Source organism: Carcharodon carcharias, chromosome 26, assembly GCF_017639515.1.
Source record: "Carcharodon carcharias isolate sCarCar2 chromosome 26, sCarCar2.pri, whole genome shotgun sequence".
Lineage (NCBI taxonomy): Eukaryota > Metazoa > Chordata > Chondrichthyes > Lamniformes > Lamnidae > Carcharodon > Carcharodon carcharias.
The window spans coordinates 22,748,803-22,772,990 of NC_054492.1; the positions used below are offsets into that span (position 1 = coordinate 22,748,803).

Sequence of the window (24,188 nt, forward strand, 5' to 3'; positions counted from 1 at the left end):
TGGAATTCTCTACCTAGAGGGTTGTGGATGTGCCATTATTGAATATAATTAAGGCTGAGACAGACAGATTTTTGGTCACTCGGGGCATCAAGGAATATGGGAAGCAGGTTGGAAAGCGGGGTGCTTTTATAAGGTATTCACAAATAAATCCACTAAGTAATTCAGGAAAAATGTCTCTGCCTAGAGAGTGGTGGAGCTTGCTACCACAAGGTGTAGTCGAGGTAAATAGCATTAATGTATTTAGGAGGAAGCTAGATAACTACATGAGGGAGAATGGAATAGAAGGGTATGTTGATTATGAAGTAGAATGGGAGAAGGATCTACTGGTGCATAAACATCGGCATAGCCCAGTTGTGTCACATGACCTGTTTCTATCTTTCTTCAGTTCTGATAAAAGGTCATTATGACCCAAGATATCGACTCTGTTTCTCTCCACCACATGCTGCCTGATCGGCTGAGTATTTCCAGCATTTTTTTTTATTACAGACTTCCTAAAATTGGACACAAGAATCTGCAGGCACTTTTAATTTCAGAATCCTGCCCATAGAACAATTAGCTTCCTCTCATTGACCAAACCACCTGGATTATTTATGAACTGTCTGAAACCTATCAAATATTTAAACAGCTTTTGGTTTATCAAAAAGAAACTTGAAAATTCACAGGTTAACATTGAGTTCTCTTTAAAATAGACTTACTTTGTCCACACAATCATCAAAGAATGCCAGACTTGCATCCTTGTCACTCACAAAGGAACACTCCTCAATGAATCGAATAAACATCTGTGTTTTTGTCATCAATGAGTAAAACTTCTGGTGAGAACGGTCCCGGCTCTTCAGGAAACCTATAAAGATTGACGTGAAGTTACAAATCTTTAAAAAAAAATCCTCTCAGTGGAATGTGATCCCAAAATATGGGAGTGGTCCTCATTATAGGGCAAGGTGACCCCTTTGTTTAATGCAACCAAGGCCACTGGCTTTTGAATTTCCCATGAAAATGGAATTGCAAAATGTACTAACAGAATTTGACATATTTAGCCATCATAACCTGTCATTCTAACAAAATCCTTGGAAATATTTTCAAAGGTCAACTGCAAGACACAAGTGGCAAAAATAATTTAAATCTTTAATTTATCACGGCATTTGTTTCTTTCTGTCATAGTACCTTTGGGATGTCAATTCTGGATTCACTGATAGGGGTAATTGGGTCAACTTACTATTTATAAATTGCAATTTAAACACCAGTTTGATATTATAGCACAATTCAAATGTCATTTTAAAAAGCAGGCAATTAATGCTTTTGAGTTTAAGTAATTTATAATGCAGGTAATAGCGTGTCTAATGCTTTTTAAAGGAGGCACCTAACTTGAAAATTGCCAAGTCAAATTCACAGACATTAGTCTCTATTTTCAACTATTTGTAACCACCTTGAAGATCAAAGAGTGAGCTTGCATCTGTTGCTTTCTCAGACGGAGCCTCTGTGATGGGTAGAAGGTAAGTTCTGTAGCCCTTCAGAATGGAAGCCATGAATCGGAGGAAAGCTTCTTGTATCTCCATTTCCAGCATCTGCATCCTCTTACCAAAGTTCAAATCATGATCATTCATTGATAACTCCATTAAAGCTTCCTCTCTGGGTCTTTGATGCACTGGAAGGGAATAAATTTAATTTTACATTTAACTGATTCCTATAAAATGCATTGTGGTGAACATATGAGTTAGTTTTAAAGTTCTTTTAAAATTATTTCTGAAGTCCTTTTTGAAAGAATAAACTTAAATTTGGAGATTTTATTTTCCAATTCCTCTCCCAACCACAGGCTCTGACTCATGGTGGTGTACACAGGAGCCTCTCTAGTCTCTTTCCCAAATGGTCATTTTCCATTTGTAAACTTAGATATTAGATATTGGCAGATTACTTGACTGTGGAAGACACCATATCTGATCCTGCTGTGTTATGCTGTAAATTATGTAGAATACAAAGAAAAGGGATGGAAACACAGTGTAAACAGAATCAGGTAACAGCTAACATCAGCATAGGAATGATGGAATATATGGCCTCTTTTTAATTATGATTGGACGGACTTTACAGCAAGATTCACTGGGCATCTGATCTTTACCCTTCTTAGTCCAGGAGTGAAAAAATTGTGGAGCACCATATATTGTACCAGCTGACATCAGCAAACCGAGCACAAACTGGGAATAAAATTTGGAGGCATTTAAGCTTGAGGGGCCTCCCACCTGCCTTAACCAACAGAGATGTCAGAGGAATTTTGTAGAGATTTTTTCCAAGTTTATGTACAATATATTCAGGACGTTTTGCAATGTTTGGTCCCAATAAACACAGGTATCAAGTTCTACACTGCTCCACATGATTCGAAAGGCACTGGCAGCTCTGATCAAGGAGGACATTTTTGAACAGATGAACAAATTTCAACACTGCACAGTTCAAAACATACTTACTCTCTGCCAGCTGCTCATAAATGTTGTTCAAAGAGTTGATCAGATTTTTACAAGCTTTCTTTGGAAGCGTTTTCCACGTAAGGCTTTTTCTATCATCAGTTCTGAAACAACAATCTTATTTTAAATTCAAATCTTGAGTTCAAATATGAGGCAAATGCATTTAGAAATTAGAAAAAAAATCTCAATATAGTTTTCATTATCAGCAAAAAATAAACTGTATTGTAAGTAGCACGCATGACTGATAGTCAATTTAACAAAACAAGATACTGCTCTAAATTGTAATTCAGCATACACGCTGATGAATCAGCTGTTAGCTGGAGACATCTGAACCATCAATTAATGTTGACAGGTATTGTTTCTTCCTTCATGCGTTAATCTGGAGTTTTAGCTCACAACACTATTAGAGACCACTACCAGTATCATTAATTTACTTTATAAGCAAGTAAATTAAGTCTGGAATAAACAACAGGTCACCTTTCTGTGAAATCAAGCAGGTCAATAAAGTGATCAATCAGCAGCAGTAATAATTATTATTTTAGACAAGCAATGCACAGGTGTCATGCTGTAATGACAAATGTTTCCCAGTGGAGATGCTACTGTGCCACCGATGAGAGATGGATATAGTTACACCATTAAAGCTTGCATAGGCATTTCCATTATAAATGTAAGCAGAGAAATTTAAGATGGAAAAGAAAAAATAGGACTGAAGATATGACTAAAATGGTGACTGATTTACATCCACATGCCTTGGTCTAAATATCTTCAGCCTCACCAGAAGACTACACAAGGTCGTGACTCTAATTGTTTTATCACAGGAGGTCATCTAGTTGCTGCTTAAAAGTTCACCTTATTGTGAGACACAGTTGTTCAAAATGTGGACAATCCATTTGCTGAAGTTCCTTTTTCCAACTCATTTGCTACTCATTGGCACATTTTATATTCTAATTGTAATCAAAATCTTACTGAGAAATGGTGTTTGTATCCAGGTCCACACAGCTTACATCACTTGGAGGATCATACAGGTCAAAGTAGCGAGAATCAACCCCTACGATGAAAGGGCAAGGGGCACTAAGAACATCTGCCAGAGCCAACGGGCACAGAGGAATGTATGGACATGGCCAATGGAATGGAAATATCATCTGCATATAAAAGAGTCACAATAAAGTCAACATTCTTGCTGATAAATGTTTAATTGCTTTCCCTCAATGGCTGTATAAGCGCATCACTAGCTCAGCTAAGGCTAAATCATTACCAAGAGTCTCAGTAATTTTTCACAACCTGACAGAAAGCATCCAAAGTCTTACCAACTTTTGAAATCCAGAAATCATACAATTTTTGTTCCTGGAAGTACAACTTTATGCTAGAACATTTATTTTGTGAGCAGGAATATAAAGAGTGAAATTTTATGCTTCTTGGCTGAAATTTCTCCTGTAATATGCAAGAGCTAATTTTATCACATAGTCAAAAGAATCAACACATCTAAGGATAGGGTCAGAATAATTCACCATGTCTATTAATTTTACTCAAAAAAATTCTTCAAACTTGCCAATACACGTTTTTTTTTAAGTTTTAAGAGGTATAGCAATTCCTTTTAACCTATATAAAGCAGGTTGGATTTAATTTATAATTTCAAGGCAGTAATAAAAACCAGCTGCTGCAGTGAACAGCTGCATATTACAAGTCTTTACTAGTTCAATAATGGTTTTCCACATTATAGTTGATCCTTCTAGTCTTTCATGACATCTCAGATATTATGATCCCAACTAGAACTTACAAGGCTGTACAAAGTTCCATCACTCAAAGAGGCACACTGCACCAAGGACCAACACATACAAGGTAATGCTACTAACACTCACATTAGACCTTCACCCTAAAGCCAGGAATATAAAATCTGTTGCAGCTGCACCTCAACATTCCTTATGGATACACAGAATCTGTACCCAAGCCCAAAGACTAAGTTTTACATCACACTCTTCTGCATGCAAAATTTTCTTCAATACACTCTTAATTATTTGGAACACTATCCTTTTCAGGTATAAAAAAAACAGTTCAAAGTAGGTTGCTGAAGATATTTCTATGGATCCAGATATTCCCCCTCCTCATCTCAGCAGAAAACTCGCCAAAGCCTGTTTTTCCAATTCCACCAGACATCAGTCCTCATCACACTTGCCTTTCATTACAGCCTTGCTACACCACAATGTATAAAATCCTAATTATGGCTTTCACACCAATCAATAAATCACTTAAAGCAAGCCCTTAATAATATTTCCACTTTTTAATGCATTGTATAGCTCCAGGAGCCAATGTTATAAAGAGGGAGTCTCTACTATAGCTTTCTATATTGCTGGGATTTTGAATTTCATAACGTAACACTTCATATACACTGAACCGATATCCTTTCAACTTAAAGATTAAATGCCACCATCATGCCTTTAAAAATAGCATTTTAAATTAATTGCAATTAGTGTCAACTTCTTGTCTTATTTTTGTTAGGTTTTAAAACAATATTTTTCTTTAAGCAGTGGTTTTCTGGCAACACTGTCACAGATCAGCTGAAAGGAAATACTGAAGCTAGCTGCACCAGCTGAATTAACATCAATAGAGAAAACCCAGGGGTGCTTTGGTGATATTATTTCAACCTTGTGCATGTTAATTCTGCTGTTTTGCACTGTCAAGCTCAGCAATTTCTCCCTGCCAGTTCCCTGAATCTTATTTAGGATTTGTTGTTTCAGCCAACTTCTCAAGTAAATCCAAAAAAAACTAATAATCTAACGTTAGCATAATTCTTTGTAAAAGAGAAGCCATATTGTAAGCGTATAAGTGAATAACTTGATAAATTTCCATGGACTCCATGGAAATATATTTTAGTCAAAGCCAATTGAAGTGGATTGAAGCCAATGGAAAGTGCCAAATTAATATCTTTTCACCCAAAGTGTTTGCAACTGTTGAACCAATATCTCCATTTTGATGAGCGTTATTGGCCATCTCAAGTGCTGCAAGTACTTCCAAGTCACCAGGCTTAATCATAGGATAGCTCTAAAGACAAGGTTAGTAGTGTTGGAAAATTAAAGTTAAAACTTTTTAATTGAATTTGACCATTCCCCAATCCTCATCCATCCCCATATGAATCTCCCAACTGTGTAAAATCCGACAGGATATCGCTCTCTTCCATTTTGTTCTGATGATGCATTACTAAACTAGTAATTTTCAAAGCATGAAGCCTGTTATTGAAACAGCATTTGTCGGCTGATGAGCTGCACTTGTTTCAATTTATTCCTATCATCCCCAATGGATGTAAAAGTTATTGAATCCTTAGGTATTAGCAAATCTAGCTACTTCCTGCTCACTATGGACTGCAGGTTGATTTCACAATTGTTGTAAATAGTGCAACTGCTTCAATGGTAGTTCACATCAACAGTTCCCATACTTATCTCGCTGTTGTGGTCACACAAGAAATTACATCAAAATCTTTGGTATTTGAGGGAAATAATGTGCGGTTTACAAGAAAAAGTCTGTTCACAATAGTGGGAAATTGTGCACTGTTTCACAGTCAGAAACACAGACAGAAATGGAAAGGAAGAGCTCCTCAAAAGCTCAGTTGTAAAGGCAAAATAGAACTAAGCAGTAACAGAGACCAAAAGGTCCCAGGTGTGATTTCCAGTCTGTGCTTAGTTTGTTGATCAGATGGTAAGGGTCAGAGTGCTGGAACTGGCCTCAATAGTCCAGGAGAAAACCAACAAGGATCCAACTCTCAAAAGCTACGCAGTGATTTGAAGCAAAATGCTGGCATTGCGTGACTAGGTTAATTGATTTGGTATTGTGATGACTGCTGTAACAATTCTATTTGCTAATTGCCAAATTCTAATCAATTTTTCAAAACCGATTCTATTTACACAAAGACTTTGTGTTTTGCACATTCATCTAATTCTACTACTTAGCATTCACATAAATTCGCATTTACAGGTAATTTTGGTGGGGTTGATTCAGCCAAAGTAGAACTAAATTAAAATCACACTAGTTTCAAAGAGGGAGAAAAAGCACACACAAAAATATAAATGAAACTCCAGCTTTGCAAATCTCCAGAAAGAATCTATCAAAAGGCTAAGCTTAATACTCACAGAAACAAGTGCTTCAGCCACACTAGTCAATACAGCTGGCCGGAGAGAGTGAATAAGAATCTTGTGTTCAGTTACTGCATACAGCAGCAGACTTACTGCTTTCTCTGGGCCCAGATTCTGCAGCAAAGTTGTGAAACTGCCACCACTGAAAAGGAAGAGGACAGATACCATCAGAATTCAGTGAAGTAATGCTGAGTGTGACTTATCACTTCAATTGGTTTTGATTAAAATATATTTCTGGAATCCCTAATTTATGCCCCATGCTGCTAGGTATTACGTACCTTCTTTAGGTTTCCTTCACTTTGTTGGCCATTTTCAGACAGAGTCATGGCAGGGACAGCAGATTAGCTGATCCCGTGGCGGTCACTCAAACAACAGAGTGGCCCATAACAGCAGTATGAAGTCAATGTGCCCTCAAAGGAAATGCCTTCCAGTGATATAGGGAGATTTTGAAAGCACAAAATTGTTTTAATTCATTGCTGGGGTGGGGTGGGACTCTGTCCTGTCACACCATGGCACAGTGCTTTAATCCAGGAGAACACAGAATCACAGAATTGTTACAGTGCAGTAGGAGCCATTTGGGCCATCATTTCTGCACCAGCTTCCCGATTGAGCATTATGACTCAGTGCTATTCTCCTGCCTCTTACGCGTAACCATACACTTTGTTTCTATTTAAATAATCATTTAATGCTGTCTCGAATGCCTCGATTGAACGTGCCTCCACCACACTTCAAAGCAGTGCATTCCAAGCCCCAACTACTCACTGTGTGAAAATGATTTTTCTCACATCGCATTTGCTTCTTTTGCAAGTCGCTTAAATCTGTGCCCTCTCGTTCTCGGTCCTTTCACAAGCAGCTTCTCCCCATCCACTCTGTCCAGCCCCCTCATAATTTTGAACACCTCTATCAAATCTCTACTTAGCCTTCTCCTCTCCAAGGAGAACAGTCCCAACTTCTTCAATCTATCTTGGTAACTGAAGTTTCTCATCGCTGGAGCTATTTTTGTAAACCTCTTCTGGCACCGAAGAGCTTCTGAATTTGGATCAAAAACAGAAAATGCTTGAAAAACTCAGCAGGTCTGGCAACATCTGTGGAGAGAGAAACAGAGTTAACGTTTCGAGTCCATATGGCCCTTCTTCAGAGCTCTTATTTCTCTCTCCACAGATGCTGCTAGGTCTGCTGAGTTTTTCAGGCATTTTCTGTTTTTGTTTCAGATTTTCAGCATCTGTGATATTTTGCTTTTATCATGAATTTAGATGCCTGAGAGATGGAAGTTATAGCACTGCATTATTCACAATCCTGAGATGATCAATAAAATGAATTTCGAGAAATATTAAGCAGCAAAGAACATCAATTCACACGAACATGCAAAATAGAAGTAGGCCATTCAGCCCCTTGAGCCTGTTCCACCATTCATTTAGGTCATGGCTGATCGGCTTGTGTTTTGAATTTCACGTTCCCATCTACCCCAATAATCTTTGATTCCCTTGCCTAACAAAAATCTGTCTACCTTCGCCTTAAAAAGATTCAATGATCCTGCCTTTGATCTCTGTCCTAAAAAGGCAACCCCTAATTTTAAAACAGTGCCTCCCCCGCCCAGTTCTGGACTCACCCACAAGAAGAAACATCCTTTCCACATCCACCTTGTCAATACCATTCAGGATCTTATATACTTCAATCAAGTCACCCCTCACTCTTCTAAACTCCAGTGGAAACAACCCAGCCTGTCCAACATTCCCTCATAAGACAACCCGCTCATTCCAAGTATTAATCTAGTAAACGTCCTTTGAACCACCTCCAACGCATTTACACCCTTCCTTAAATAAGGAGACCAAAACTGCACACAATATTCGAGATGTGGTCTCATCAATGCCCTGTATAACTGAAGCATAACACCCTTACTTTTATGCTCAATCCGTCTTGTAATAAAGGATAGTATTCCATTAGCTTTCTTAATTACTTGCTCTACATGCATACTAACTTTTTGTGACTTATGCACTAGAGCACATAGTCCCTCAGCAGCTCAGAATTCTGCAGCCATTCTCCAGTTAAATAATACTCTGCTTTTTTATTCTTCCTGCCAAAGTGAACAACTTCACATTTTTCCACATTACACTCCATCTGCCAGGTTTTTGTCCATTCATTCAACCTGTCCATATCCATCTACAACCTCATGTCCTCTTCACAACATACTTTCTGACCTATCTTTGTCACCTGCAAATTTACCTATTATGCCTTCAGTGCCCTCACCTAAGTCATTTATTTAAATTGTAAAAAAGTTGCGGCCACAGCAGAGACCCCTGAGGGACTCCACTCGTCACATTCTGCCAATCAGAAAAAGATCAATTTATGCATACTCTGTTTTCCCGGGACGAACAACTGTAGCCATGAGGATAGATTGAAGAGGTTGGGGTTGTTTTTCTTGGAGAAAAGAAGGCTGAGAGGAGACTTGATAGAGCTAATCAAGATCCTGAGGGGTATGGACAGGGTAAATAGTGAGAAACTGCTCAAGAGAACATCAAGAACTAGAAGGCACAGATTCAAGATAACTAGCAAAAGGAGTAAATGTGATGAAGAAAAACTTTTCACCCAAAGGGTGGTTGGAGTCTGGAACAAACTTCTTGATCAAGTGTCGATCAAGGTATTCAAAAGGGAATTGGATTGCTACTTGAAAAGAATGTGCAGGGTTACGGGGATAAGGCAGGGGAGTGGGGCTAGGTGGAATGGTCTTTCAGAGAGTCAGTGCAGACTCGATGGGCCAAATGGCCTCCTCCTGTACTGTAAAGATACTGTGATACTGTTTTCTGTCAAGCTAGCCAATCTTCTACCCATGCTAATACGTTGCTCCCTACACCATGAGCTTTTATTTACTGCAATAACGTTTGATGTGGCACCTCGTCAAATCCATTCTGGAAATCCAAGTACAGCATGTCTTCAGCCTCCCCTTTATCCACAATGCACGTTACTCCTTCAAAGAAAGCCAGTAAATTGGCATTTAAATTTCCCTTTCACAAAACCATGCTGACTCTTCCTGATTACCTTGAGTTTCTCCAAGTGCTCAGCTATTACCTTCTTAATGATCAATTCTAACACTTTTTTCATAACAGACGTCAAGCTAACTGGCCTATCATTTCCTGTTTTCTGCCTCCCTCCCTTCTTGAATAGAGGGGTTATATTTGCTACTTTCCAGTCTGAAGGAAAGTTTCCAGGAGCTAGGGAATTTTGGAAAATTAACACCAACACATCTAAGACCTCATTAGCCACCTCTTTTAAAACTCTAGGATGAGGTTCATCAGGACCCAGAGACTTGTCGACCCACAACTCCATCAGTTTGCTTCCCTAGTGATTGTAATTTCACTTTGAGTTAGTACTCAGTACAGTTTGCAGTTGTGATAACTCCCTAAATTCCAATTGTTTTCAGTAACTGTGGTTGCATGTGTTTGAAGTTTTTAAGAAGAATACATACTGGATGGAATACCAAGAAATGTAATTTTATTGCTCATGATATGCAATTCTACCTAGCTTTGTTGCAATTATTCCTTTTAATCTGTTAACTTCATGAAACACTTACATTATTTATGAACAATTTAGAGTCATAGAGGTCTACAGCATAGAAAAAGGCCCTTCGGCCCATCAAGTCTGCGCTGGTCAAACATGTACCTAGCTATTCGAATCCCAATTTGTTGCATAAAATGCAAGCATAGCTTTCAGTTGTGTTTAAAGTGGTGTCTAACCTCTTTCAATATAGCCCAGAACCATGGCATTTTAGCTAACCATTTCAAATCGTAATCCAACAGCTGAAAACATTCTATATATGTCAACATCAAGAATAGGATGCTTAGTTCTCAGCTTGTTACTGAAAGCCATAAGATCTAGCTGAGACAAGCCTGGTTATTTTTCAACAAAGTACTTTACATCAAACAAGGGAAAATGGAGAAATAATACCACTGCTGTCTGGTTATAAATGCACCATATGCTGCTGGATTACATAAGGAACTGATGGTGGGGATGAATCACAGATGTAATTCAATCAAGGAGTCTTATCACATAACAAGAAGACAGAGGAGTTTTATTCTTACATCTTTTTTGGAACTTGTTTGCTTCATTCTTAGATTTACTTATTCGTCAGAAGAAGATGTGTCTCTTTTTGTTCTGCAGATATCTGGCATTTTGCTTATCTAATCAGCAGAATAGGTTAAAATCGTGAGGAGAAATTTTCATGGCATAGGAAGTGACACACTTATCCTACAGAGCTGTAAAGCCATCTGTTTAGGAGATGTATATCCCACAAGAGATGCAACATCCTGTATATGCCTGTTCCATTTTGCACAAGAGGGACAACAACTGAATATTGGATCTTCCATTACCAACCCTGCTACTCTAACGTAATACAGTGGATATACTCAGTGTACATAAGTTTACATCAGTATTCAGGATTGTCACACTGGCATATGAGCAACCAATGGATAGGAATAATTCACAGAACTAATAATCAAAAGAGCAGGAGTTCAAATCCCACCATGGCAATTTGAGAATTTGAATTCAGTTTTTAAAAAAGGCTGGTATTAGTTAAAAGAACTACTGGCGTGTTGCATATACCCAATTGGCTCACTAATGCTTGCTAGAAAAGGAAATCTGCTGTCTTTACACTGTCTGGTTTATATGTGACTCCAATCCCCATGCGTTCTTGCTGACTTAGAAATGGTGAGTGGCACAATCAAATAGTGAGTGCCCTAATCAAACGGCGCAATTAACTTCAAATGAAGTTTAAAAGAGTTAAATCTATGCTCGTCTACACTTACCTCAATGGCAGTGGCGATGATACAGGTTGGCAAAGCATCAGGTAATCATGCGGTGATTGCTGTAACAAAAATGACAAGATTGACATTCAGCAGATTCTAACTAATACAAATTCTGATCCCAATACAAGCTGCTTTAAGAAAAGCACCTCTCTCCACTACCCAATCACAGTATGTTACAACGCAGAAGGCAGACATTCAGCCCATCATGTCTGCACCAGCTCTCTGAAAGAGCAATTCACTTGCCATTCTCCTCATAACCCTGAGCACTCTTCGTTTTTAGATAACTGCCTAATTCCCTTTTGAATGCTTCAATTGAACCCACCTCCCCCACATCCCCCCCCCCCCCCCCCCCCCGCCCCACACACACAGGCAATGCATTTCTTACGTTAACTACTTGCTGCATGAGAAAGCTTTTCCTCGTGTCATTTTTGCTTCATTTACCAATTACTTTAAATCTGCACCCTCTTGTTCTCGATCTTTTCATGAGTGGGAACAGTTTCTCCTTATCCACTCTGCTCAAGCTCCAAAACACAGGGCTCAAGCCACTCTCCTTAACCAATACCGTCATCCATCTCCTTTTTCTTCCTTTCCTATCTTTCTTGAACACCTTGTATCCAGGAATATTTAATACCCAGTTCTGCCCTTCTTTGAGGCAGGTCTCTGTTAAAACCACATCATATTTCCACATGGCACTCTGCGCCTGTAACTCATCAAACTTATTTAGCAGACTCGTGCATTCACATTAACATTGATTTAGACTTTATTATTTTCTCCCTTACTCTGACCCCACCTATTAACTTACTATTCCAATTCTAGCACAATCTTAAGCTGTGGGGCGACAACATCTATAAACATGCTACCACAAAGCTCTCACCCTCACGGACGTGCCAGACAGACGCCAGCTGCTGCTCAAGATCCGAAACCTGGAGCTCAAGCTGCTACAGTTGACAACATTTCCTGTATAAATGGTTATCCAGGGCACGGGAAGCGTCCTAGAAAACCACAGAGCACAGGATGTGCATTCTTGAGGCTGGAACAGCCTCACCATTTCTTAGCTTATTTATTAGTTAATCTTGCTATTGCTAATAAATCTTATTGCTATTAATAAACCTTACTACTATTAATAAGTATTACTACTATTAATAAACCATACCAATACTGCTAAATCCTACTAATGCTTAACACACCAGAAGTAATAAACCATACTAATCTTGAACTGCTGCAGTCCATGTGTTGGAGGGACATCCACAGTGCTGTTAAGGAGTCCAGGATTTTGACCCAGTAACAGCGAAGGGACAGCGATATAATCCAAAGTCAGGAATGTGTGTGACTTGGGAGGGGAACTTGCTGGTGGTCCCATGCATCTGCTGCCCTTGATCTTCTAGGTGGTAGAGACTGCAGGTTTGGAAGGTGCTGTCGAAGAAGCCTTGGAGTGTTGCTGCAGTGCATCTTGTAGATGGTACACCCTGCTACCATGTCAGTGGAGGAGGGAGTGAATGTTAGGTAGATGGGGTGCCAATCAAATGGGCTGCTTTGTCCTGGATGGTAAAAACAAAAAACTGCGGATGCTGGAAATCCAAAACAAAAACAGAATTACCTGGAAAAACTCAGGTCTGGCAGCATCAGCGGAGAAGAAAAGAATTGACGTTTCGAGTCCTCATGACCCTTTAACAGAACTGCCAAGTGGAGAGTATTCATCAAACCCCTGACTTGTGCTTTGTAGATTGTGGACAGGCTTTGGGGAACCAGGTGGTGAGTTACTTGCTGCAGAATTCCCAATGTCTGATCTGCTCTTGTAGCCACATTATTTATATGGCTGGTCCAGTTCAGTTTCTGGTCAATGGTAACTCCCTGGATAGTGATAGTGGGGGAATTCAGTGATGGTAATGCCACTGAATGTCAAGGGGCAATGGTTGGATTCTCTCTTGTTGGAGGTGGTCATTGCCTGGCACTTGCATGGCACAAATGTTACTTGCCAGGTCTTGCTGCATTTGGGCACGAGCTGCTTCAGTACCTGATGAGTCGCAAATGGTGCTGAACATTGTGCAATCATCAGCGAACATCCCCGCTTCTGACTTTCTCATTGAAGGAAAGTCATTGATGAAGCACTGAAGATGGTTGGGCCTAGGACACTATTCTGAATAACTCCTGCAGTGATGTCCTGGAGCTGACATGATTGACCTCCAACAACCATAGTCATCTTTCTTTGTGCTAGGTATGACTCCAACCAGCGGAGAGTTTTCCCCCCGCTTCCTACTGACTCCAGTTTTGCTAGGGCTATTTGATGCTACAATCAGTCATATGCTGCCTTGATGTCAAGGGCAGTCACTCTCACCTCACCTCAGGAGTTCAGCTCTTTTGTCCATGTTTGAACCAAGATTTTAATGAGCTCAGGAGCTGAATGACCCTGGTTGAACCCAAAGTGAGCATCAGTGAGCAGGTTATTGCTAAATAAGTGCTGCTTGTTAGGACTGTTGATGACCCCCTTCCATCAGTTTACTGATGACTGAGAGTAGACTGATGGTGAGGTAATTAGCCAGGTTGAATTTGTCCTGCTTTTTGTATACAGGACATACCTGGGCAACTTTGCACATTGCTGGTGTCACGAAAGTATAATAATTCTCATAATATTATTGTGATTTATTGTAAAATTAGGTTAATAGTGGGGTTTGGATAGTTTGTGTGTGTGTGTGTGTGTGTGTGTGCGCGCGCGTGCACGCGCGCGCGTGTGTGTGTGCGCATGTGTATGGTATGTGGTGGATTTAATTGAATTGGAGACAGCTGGTCTGGAGGCTTTGATTCATCAACAGAAGCTAGGTTTGAAATCCTAAATACGTAAGCATGGCTGAAGTTTTAGAATGTGAAGTGAAGAGAATTTGCATTTCTAGATAGATCAGGGTAGTTTGAATTTCAAAGAGATGATGGGATGTTACACCTAGCCAGAAAAACGAGACCAAGCAGTGTGTTTATTTTTCCCAAAGGTTACTGATAATATTAGCATCATCAAAAGATTTATATTATGAGAAAGGTAAAGTTCCAAAGACATATGGAAACAATGGATTTATAATAAAAGGGAGAAACATGTACAAAGGATTGAGGCCATGTGTCGGGGAAGGCATTGTGAGATCTACCAGAAGTGTGAAAAGCATCCGGTATTTGTGCATTAAGCTGCTGTCTACAAAAGCCGAAGCTGGGAAAAGCCACTTTGAATTCTACTGTCCAGGGTATTGTGTTAACTTGCTGGCATCTGTTTAAATTTTTTTTCATTTTATTTTTACCGTTGCCTTAACGGGGGTGTAGTTATTAGCCAAATACGTTAGGGGTTTTAGGAGATAGTATAGTAGTAATTTGTAGACCTAGGTATGTGCCTGAAATCCTTTCTTTTGTTAATAAGTGTTCAATTTAGTTTTCTAAAAATCCCTAATGCCATGGTATACTTATTACTACTGAATTCAGGGCATGCATCTCAAAATAAATGCAAACTGCAAAACCGTTGTGGTAGAGCGATCGAGTTTCCCTCATAGATTCGATCCACTTGGCACACATCATCTGCTGCATCATAACACTGGGTGGATGCCAGTGTTGCAGCTGTACTGGAACAGCTTGGCTAGGGGCGGAAGTTTTGGAGCACCAGTCTTCAGTACTACTGCCGGGATATTATCAGGACCTTTGCAATATCCAGTGCCTTCAGCCATTTTTTGATATCATGTGGAGTGAATCGAATTGGCTGAAGGCTGGCATCTGTGATGCTGGGGACCTCCAGAGGAGGCCAAGATGGGTCACCCATTCAGGACTTCTGGCTGAAGATTGTTGCAAATGCTTCAGATTTGTCTTTTGCACTGCCAAGGTGCACTGACAAGGTTCCCCATCATTGCAGATGAGGATATTTGTACAGCCTCCTCCACCTCCAATGAGTTTGACTGTCCACCACCATTCACAACTGGATGTGGCAGGACTGCAGAGCTTGGATCTGATCTGTTAGTCGTGGAATCACTTAGCTCTGTCTAATGCTTGCTGCTTATGATGTTTGGCACTCGAGTAGTCCTGTGTTGTAGCTTCACCAGGTTGACACCTCATTTTTAGGTATGCCTGGTGCTGCTCCTGGCAAGCCCTCCTGACACATTTCATTTAACCAGGGTTGGATCCCCCAGTTTGATGGTATTGGTAGAGTGGGGGATATGCCGGGCCATGAGGTTACAGATTGTGGTTGAGTATAATTTTCCTGCTGCTGACAGCCCACAGTGCGTCATGGTTGCCCAGTCTTGTGTTTCTAGACCTTTCTGAAACCTATCCCATTTAGCACGGTGGCAGTGCCGCACAACACGATGGATGGTATTCTCAATATGAAGACAGGACTTTGTCTCTACAATGACTGTGCTGTGGTCACTCCTACTGATACTATCCTGGACAGATGCATCTGCGACAGGCAGGTTGGTGAGGGTGAGGTCAAGCATGTTTTTCCCAGAGATAAAAACAAAAAACTGCGGATGCTGGAAATCCCCTCGTTGGTTCCCTCACCACTGCAGCAGGCCAAATTGAGCAGCTATGTTCTTTAGAACTTGACCAGCTCGGTCTGTACTGGTGCGACCGAGCCACTCTTGGTAATGGACACTGAAGTCCCCTACCAGAGTACATTCTGGGTCCTTGCGACCTTCAGTGCTTCCTCCAAGAGGTGTTCACCATGGAGGAATACTGATTCATTAGCTGAGGGGAGAGGGGTGTGGTGGTATATGGTAATCAACATGGATGTGTCTTTGCCCATGTTTAACCTGATTTCATGAGGCTTTTGGGGTCCGGACTCGATGTTGAGGACTCCCAGGGCAACTCCCTCCTGACTGTACACCACTGTGCTGCCACCTCGGCTGGGTCTGCCCGGTTTGTGGGACAGGACATGCCCAGGGATGGTGATGGTGATGGCTGGGTCACTGTCTGTATGGTATGTCAGGCTGTTGCTTGACTAGTCTGTGGGGACAACTCTCCTAATTTTGGCACAAGTCCCCAGATGGTACTAAGGGGGACTTTACAAGGTGGACAGGGCTGGGTGTACCTTTGGTCAATTCTGAGAGGTCCATTGCTTTTAGACTTCGTAGCAGTTTGATCCAACTGAGTGGCTTGCTCTGCTATTTCGGAGGGCACTTAAGGGTTAACCACACTGTTGTTGGTCTGGAGTCACATGTAGGCCGGGCCAGGTAAGGGCGGCAGATTTCCTTCTTAAAGGACATTAGTGAATCAAGTTTTTAGGATAATCAACAATGGTTTAAATTCCAGATTTATTAATTGAATTTAAATTTTACCAGCTGTCATGGTGGGATCTGAACCTGTGTCCCCAGAGCATTAGCCCAGGCTTCTAGGTTACTTGTCCAATAGTGACATCACCACTACGCCACCGCCTCCCCCATTTGTTTAGAACCACATCTTTAGCAGCAATCAATCAACTTTACTGTGGTGTCAAACCTCAATTTTTGTTTCCGAAGGCAGGCTCTGACTGCACAGCAGAGGAACTGGCTAAACCCTCTGTTATCAAATGGCAACATGCTCCTGCTGTAATCCAAACAACAGAGGACATCCCATAGCTTTAAACTAAATAGCTATCATGCAAATAAGACACCCACCTGCACAAGAATCCTTGGTCTTTGAGGAGAAGGAAATGGGACATTATGCATGAAATGACAGATGTGTCTGCAAAATAGAAGTTATAAAGAGGCATGTTGAAAATATGGAGAAAACATCAGTACTCGCCATGGTCTTTTAGCAATAACAAATCTATCCAGCTGAATTACTGAATTATTTTGTGATTTTTTAAAAAATCAGTCTCTCCAACAAACATTGCTGGATGCATTAAACTCAACAACAAAGATTTCTTAAATCTTTAGGAAAACAACGACATTTTCAGGTATTTACCAATGCATTAAATCAAATTAAGGACTAAATAAAGAAACTTTTCATCGAGTTCTATCCAAAGCTGCTTTCTCACACACCTATAGACAGCTGACAATGAAGTGAGGAGTATAACATTAGCACAGCTCACATTCTGTCAAAGCTGAGGAGGTTATAGGGAGGGAGATTGAGGAATAAAGTGACTGTAAAAATAAACAAAGGCACTCCAATTGTGATAGTCTGCATCAAATAAACTTTATCAAAAACTCCCTGCCCTTCCTGGCATCCACTCAATTCACAATTCCAGCATATAACTGCTGAGATGTGCTTCATCTTATTGCACCTTTGGTTTGTGAGAAGAAACTTCCAGAAACTGCACATAATCAAACACAGACTTGACACTGGGATTATATTTCAACACACTGCCAGCAGGGGTAGGAAAATATTAACAAACAGAAGATATATTAATTATTTAGGAAATTATGTACAATGCATTACACAATTATTTTGAGGCAATTTCAACACATTCACCAATGTGATCTATTTTTTAAACCACATCATGAATCATCCAGCCTTTCCTTTACTATGAAAATGGAAGGACAGAGCAGCAAACAATGCAGGGTTCCAGGTTTGGCTGCTCCCACCAATACCCCACTTCTACCCGCACCTTCCCTCCACCTCGCCCGTTAATGCTGAGTGATTTGCTGGCCAACAATAATAGTCCAGAATTTGGAATGACCCTGCATCATGAGGGGAGTATGCCAACTCTATTTAAAAAAAAATTCTTGCCTATTTAATCTGTCCCCATTTCCTCTGAAGGCATTGATCTTCACTGACTTAGAGATTCCATCAGCACCCTCTCGTGCTTTGCCCAGTTGGCCTTTATTCTCATTTGACTACAAAATTTGACAGCGATTGTAGCAGGATATTTGGCAAGGAGGCACCACCTACAGCCTGCTCCTCATCTGACATTACTAATATGCACTTGCAGCAGGACCTGCTAAATAGCAATCGGAGTGGGTACTCTGACCAATTTTTCCCTCTTCAGTCTGGCCAGCCATTACTATGGCCCAACTAAAGGAAGTTAACAATCAGGAATCAAACCTGGGACCATGCAATGCCTACTGTCGGTTCTAGTAGAGTCAGGGAGAATTCATCTTTTACAGGAAGCTTACTTCTCAATAGGTAGTGCATGAGGTCCAGAGATTGAATAGCGGTATAAAAACGTGAGAAATTTTCGAAAAGCTTCGAAGAATGGCCAGTGTGATAGAAGGCAGATGCATTTACTGGTGTGAACTGTTTTCGAGAGGATGGGTTTTCGATCAGCAGCACTGACCAGCCCTAATTGCGATCGCTGCTTGTCTGTTAGGCTTTCTTGAGAAAGAGGTTCATAGAACTGAATAGCTGCACCGTAAACCTAGGAACAAATAGCAAGGGCAGTTTAACCATTACATTGCAGAGCAACACTAAGTGCCAAATACCAATTTGGTACACTGTTGTGATGAAAGCAGAAACAATTCCATTAAACAATTACAAGTATAAATGTGTAATTACTTTGGGTGGGTCCAAAACTGCATCAATAATTTATACATTAGGACTCAGGTAGAAAAATTTCTGCCTTGCTTTTAATTTTTCTCTGGCACTTACTGATCATGAAAGGTGCTGAGTTGCAACTATCAGACAAAGTCAGATTTGTCTCCTGGACTAGTTTTGATTACCTAAAGGGGTCAGAGAATAATGTTCCATGTTTATTTCCCTGATGTTTGCTCTTGCAGAGAGCCAGCACAGACATGGCAAACCAAATGGTCTCCTTCTGTGTTGTAACCATTCTATGACTGGTCAGGGGTTTATGTGTTTCTTTTTTGCCTCTCCCAGGATACTCCTCGATGGAGTGGGCTGGGGAGTGCATACATTGTAACACAAGATATCACAGGTGTGTGGGACACGCTAGGTAGACCAGTGAGTCTTTTCCTGTCAGTCATTGTCCCATGTTCAACTGATCCATCCTGTGTTGGCAAAGAAATCCATTTTGCCAATCATGCCCGCTCAGATCACTCTGTGGAGGAATCCAAAATTAAGCCTGCTGCCCTGTCTCTCCCAATTGCCGTACATCTTCCTCTGCATCAAATCAAACTAGAGGTAGAGCTGGTGACTATCCTTCTGATGAGGAAAAAGGTGTATTTAGGACTGTTTTTGTTTCACGTTAACACATAAGCCAATGTGATCGTTCAGGATACCACACATGAACCAGTCAGAGCCACAATTCACAAAGGTATTGCTGGTCACTGGCCAACTTTCTCATTAATGGGATCATGGGTGGATTATTTCATTCAACTCCAGATTATCCTTGCAAACCAGTATATAGTGTTCCTAGCTGTATTAGCAGTGGAAAACTTTAGTCCACTGAATTGGAAGCTATGCGGTTTTAGCTGGTTATTCGCATTCCTGTGCATACTTCCATTTTCTAGCTATGCCAATTTGTATTTAAGCTTAAGTAACTGAGATGAGTCATTATGGGGAAACAGCGCATATGCTATTTCAGACAAACAGAAATGTTGTGTAGATTTCTCAGTAGTTTGACATGTTTTTGATAAAAATTAACATGCAAAATAAAACAAAAATGACAATTAGCTAAGAAGTTTTTGGACGAGGTTATTTCAGAAATAAAACCTCTTAAAATGGAGATAACACCTCTTCATTTGTACAAACATTGTTTGAAGGTTTCTTGCCCCAGTTAGATGTCACTTGCTTACCATCACAAATTTTAGCATAATGGACTACAGCCATCCCATCAACTCAGCATAGGCCAGATATTGAAACTGGGGTTGCCTTCAGTTGCATGACTTGGGTACTTAACTCATTTTATACCATAAACTTTAACGATAACAAACTTGACAGAAGGGAACATATGAGTTTTCAGAGTTATACTGTTGCCAGAATTAAAGATGTGTATTCAGTACAAGTAATTAGTATTTTATTTAAAATATGGTTACGAACGGTGAACCATGAAAGTCAGACCCCAGAGGGGCAGCAGGTTCCCTTCTCTAACTGATATCTGTGAAACAGACAGGTTTTTGCAACAATGTGACAGCTTTCATGGTGCTAGTCCAAAAAATTAGAAGATTTGAGTTTATTTTCACAATTTGCCCTCATGGGATTTGAGTTCCTGACCTCTAACCTGCTTATCTATTACCAGGTTATTGCATGGCTTTAACTTAATAATAATAAACGTTCAACAGCTTTTGCTTCTAGGCAACAAAATTTATAAAGAAAAATAAAAGGTTTATTTCACAATTGATTCATAATTTCAGTTTTTATAGTTCATAAGGATTACTTGAATATACAAGTACCAACAAACTGCTACTTCTCGACTTATGAAGTACCATATGTACTCGTGCAAAAATCAAATCTTTGAAGCCAAATTTTTAGGCAAAAAGTAGGGGTCAACTTATATACGAGTAATATTTTCGAGGTTTGAAATCATTTCACACCGGGGCCGGAGTGTGCGTGACCCAATCAGCGCCATTTTGGAGCGCCATCCCTTGCTCCCCGAGACTCTCTCCCACTCACCGCTTCCCTGCCAAACCCTCCCACTCGCAGCATCTTTCGCTCGCTTCCTCCCTCTTGCTGCCCTTCCCCGAGCCCTCTTTTGCAGTGTGGATTCAGGAGAGAAAGCGGTGAGCGAGAGAGTTGGGCAGAGAAGCAGCAAGTGAGAAAAGGTGAGCAAAAGGGAAAGAGTCAGCCTGCGGGAGAGGTGGCAAGTGGATAGTAGGTAGAAAGAGTTAGACCTTTTTGACCAAAAGTCAGGGCTGAACTTAACCACATGATATGTGAAAAATGCGGGATTTTGTAGCAAAAAGTCAGGATCAACTTTTACATAAGATCGACTATTACTCGAGTATATACCGTAAAGCAGCTGATGTTTTATACAATGAAGCTAGGTCCATTAAAAGATAAAAAAAGTCTGGTATGAAACAGAATCAACATAAGCATACATTGTATTGTGTGGTACATTAAATATCAGGCTTGCCATGAATTTACCTTTGTTGCAGAAGCTGCTGTAAGCACAAATGTAGAGAAGACAGGGAGAGGATATTTGGTATTACAAGGCCAACACTCAATGGTTGCTCCCATTGGCAGGCAAAAGAGAGGTACTGATGCAGGCAATGGAAAGGATGCATAATCTTCCTCTGGATACCTACATATCAAACCTGCAGAGACAAGACAATAGACAAAAATGAAAGTATCTGAATTATAGCCATGCTTGTCTCGGTACCATGACTTTTCTGAGCCCGGGATCTGCAGCTCTGTCAAACACATTTATTTGGAAGATTCTCATGCCAGTGTAGGCATGGAGATATTACATTAAAAAATACTTTATTCCTTTTAAAATGAACCCCAATGGACTGTAAGATGGCTGCTGAAGGTTCACCTGATTTTTGCAATTTCTACAGCCTTACAAGCTTTCTGGAAAGTCCCAAATTGGATTATAATGGGCAGGGGTCGCCCTTGAATGGACATACCTAATCAGCACTCTTCTATGGAATATAACACTTGCTATTTTCATAGTTTACTCCAAAACACTGGGACAATAACTCCCAGACTCCTCTTCTCTCTGACAGGATTTCCGCCTGTCTTTTTTTGCCCTGTTATGTCTTAGTTCTGATGAAGGGTCATACGGACTCCAAACGTCAACTGTATCCCTCTCCGCAGATGATGTCAGACCTTCTGGGTTTTTCCAGGTATTTTTGTTTTTGTTCGCTGACTCCTGATCTGCCATGTAACAAAGGAGAGCTATCGAGACTGAGCATCCACACTGAAGTGCTTAAGACCACCACCTGCCTTCCATTGCATATTCAATAGCTTTTGATCATATGACTGAAACTCCTTCTTTACTATGAAAGACCACTATTTGTCCTCTGATTTTAAAATCCTTTTATCCAAATATTGAGAGAGAGAGAGAGAGAGGCCTGGCAGTCTGCAGAACACCAGCAACAAAATCACTGCTGCACAAAAAGGCTGCATCATCTTGCCTTTTCAAGACCTATGAGGCTTAAAGTCTTTTCAAAGCCTCCTCCAACCTGTCCCGAGCAGCTCCGAGTCCACCTATAAGAAATTGGTCCGCTGGTTACAATAGCCATCAGGGCCCATCTACACAGTCTACTGAACAGTCTTTACTTCAAAGGTACCCTGCAGTTAATCTGGGTTTGATTCCAGCCATCCGAACTTACCCGAATTTCAATTCCTGATTGGGAAAAGCTCCCTCCTTTACTGGACTCTCCAGATATGTGGACTGCTAACTATTCTACTTGGTTTTAATATTTGTAGAAGTGCATTACAGTATTTTAATTGTGATCTTTCTGGGGTGTGTGAATAAATAATGATCCTTGTTTAAATCCATGAAAGTCTGATGCTGGTGACTTTTAAATTGACTGCACACTAGCAGGGGGGTGTTCGGAACACACATCAGCCTCATTAACATTACACTATATTGATTATGGATAAAAAAGAAAGGGAATTAGGGGTTTCAGGCCATCTCCCTCCCCTGTCCTTAACAAGATCCTTTCATGAAACCCAGGATTTCCATGAAATAACAGATGATCTGAACACAGGAAAATCATTGGGCCAGTGTCTTGTTAAAGCACTCAACTTATTCTCAGCATTCTCAGTTTAGCAACTGCAAATTTCCCAGAAAACTGGAAAATTAAAGCTAGCTTCCAATTGGCCGATAAACTATGAAGCATTCATGACAATCAGCAAAAGGAACGATTTCCCCTCACTAATGTCACCATTATAGACACTTCAACGTGGACATGTCAAAAATTAATTGCGCATAAAAGCAGAATATTTTAAATATCTTCGAAAAGCGCTATAAGAGAATTATACTTACCCCAGGCTATTTTAAAGTCTTAAATCAAGTCTATGCATCATAAAATTTACTGGTGATAAAGGAAAGAAAATGTACTCCAGAATTCTTAACGGTTTAATTATGATGAACAAGCAGTCAGATTCAAGATAAGAGCAAACTATATTTTCATTCGTGTTCTGTGCACATTAACAGCATCTCACTTCCAAATTTTTGTTGGATGGAGTACAATATAGGGAAGTATGAATTTACTCATTTTGGTTTTATGAATTAAAAAAAGCAGAATATTTTTTAAAAGATGAGAAACTTGTAAGGGTTGATGTTCAAAGAGACTTGGGTGCGCTTGCACAAGGAATGCAGAAAACTAGCATGCAGGTACAGCAAGCAATTAGGAAGGCAAATGGCATGTTGGCCTTTATTGCAAGGGGTTTGGAATTCAAGAATAAAGAAGCCTTGCTACAGTTGTACAGGGTTTTGCTGAGACCGCATCTAGAGTATTGAGTGCAGTTTTGGACTCCACATTTAAGAAAGGATATACTTGCATTGGAGGCAGTACAGTGAATTGATCCCTGGGATGATGGGGTTGTCTTATGATGAGAGGCTGAGTAAATTGGGCTTATATTCTCTGGAGCTTAGAAGAATGAGAGGCAATTTCACTGAAATCTACAAAATTCTGAAGGGTCTTGACAGGTAGACGCTGAGAAATTGTTCTGCTGATCATGGAATCTAAAACAAGAGGGCACAGTCTCAGGATCATTTAGGACTGAGAGGAGGAGAAATTTCTTTGCTCAAAGGGTTGTGAATATTTGGAATTCTCTACCCCAAAGGGTTGTGGATGTTCCATGGTTGAATAGATTTTAGGCTGGGATAGACAGGTTTTTGGTCTCGTAGGGAATTAAGGGATATGGGGAACGGGTGGGAAAATTGAGTTGAAACCCAAGATCAGGCAGGCATGATCATACTGAATGCCGGAGTAGGCTTGACTGGCCATGTGGTCTACTCCTGCTCCTACTTCTTATTTTCTTATGTCTCATCCACCAATTAACATCCAAGTTTCAGCATGTAACAAATG

General features: G+C 40.4%; 1 protein-coding gene across 13 annotated transcripts in view; it reads right to left on the reverse strand.

Moving 5' to 3' along the window:
* Positions 1 to 24,188, reverse strand: part of dennd4a (DENN/MADD domain containing 4A) — a 163,976-nt gene that overhangs the window by 79,443 nt on the left and 60,345 nt on the right. For all 13 annotated transcript variants that reach the window (XM_041174942.1, XM_041174938.1, XM_041174937.1 and 10 more), the window contains 9 exons: positions 21,292 to 21,461; positions 18,426 to 18,667; positions 16,986 to 17,052; positions 11,374 to 11,432; positions 6,572 to 6,716; positions 3,417 to 3,592; positions 2,454 to 2,554; positions 1,424 to 1,642; positions 696 to 841 (listed from right to left, as the gene is read on the reverse strand). In XM_041174942.1, the coding sequence (XP_041030876.1) occupies positions 696 to 841; positions 1,424 to 1,642; positions 2,454 to 2,554; positions 3,417 to 3,592; positions 6,572 to 6,716; positions 11,374 to 11,432; positions 16,986 to 17,052; positions 18,426 to 18,667; positions 21,292 to 21,461 (1,325 nt within the window). The remainder of the gene's footprint in view (positions 1 to 695; positions 842 to 1,423; positions 1,643 to 2,453; positions 2,555 to 3,416; positions 3,593 to 6,571; positions 6,717 to 11,373; positions 11,433 to 16,985; positions 17,053 to 18,425; positions 18,668 to 21,291; positions 21,462 to 24,188) is intronic.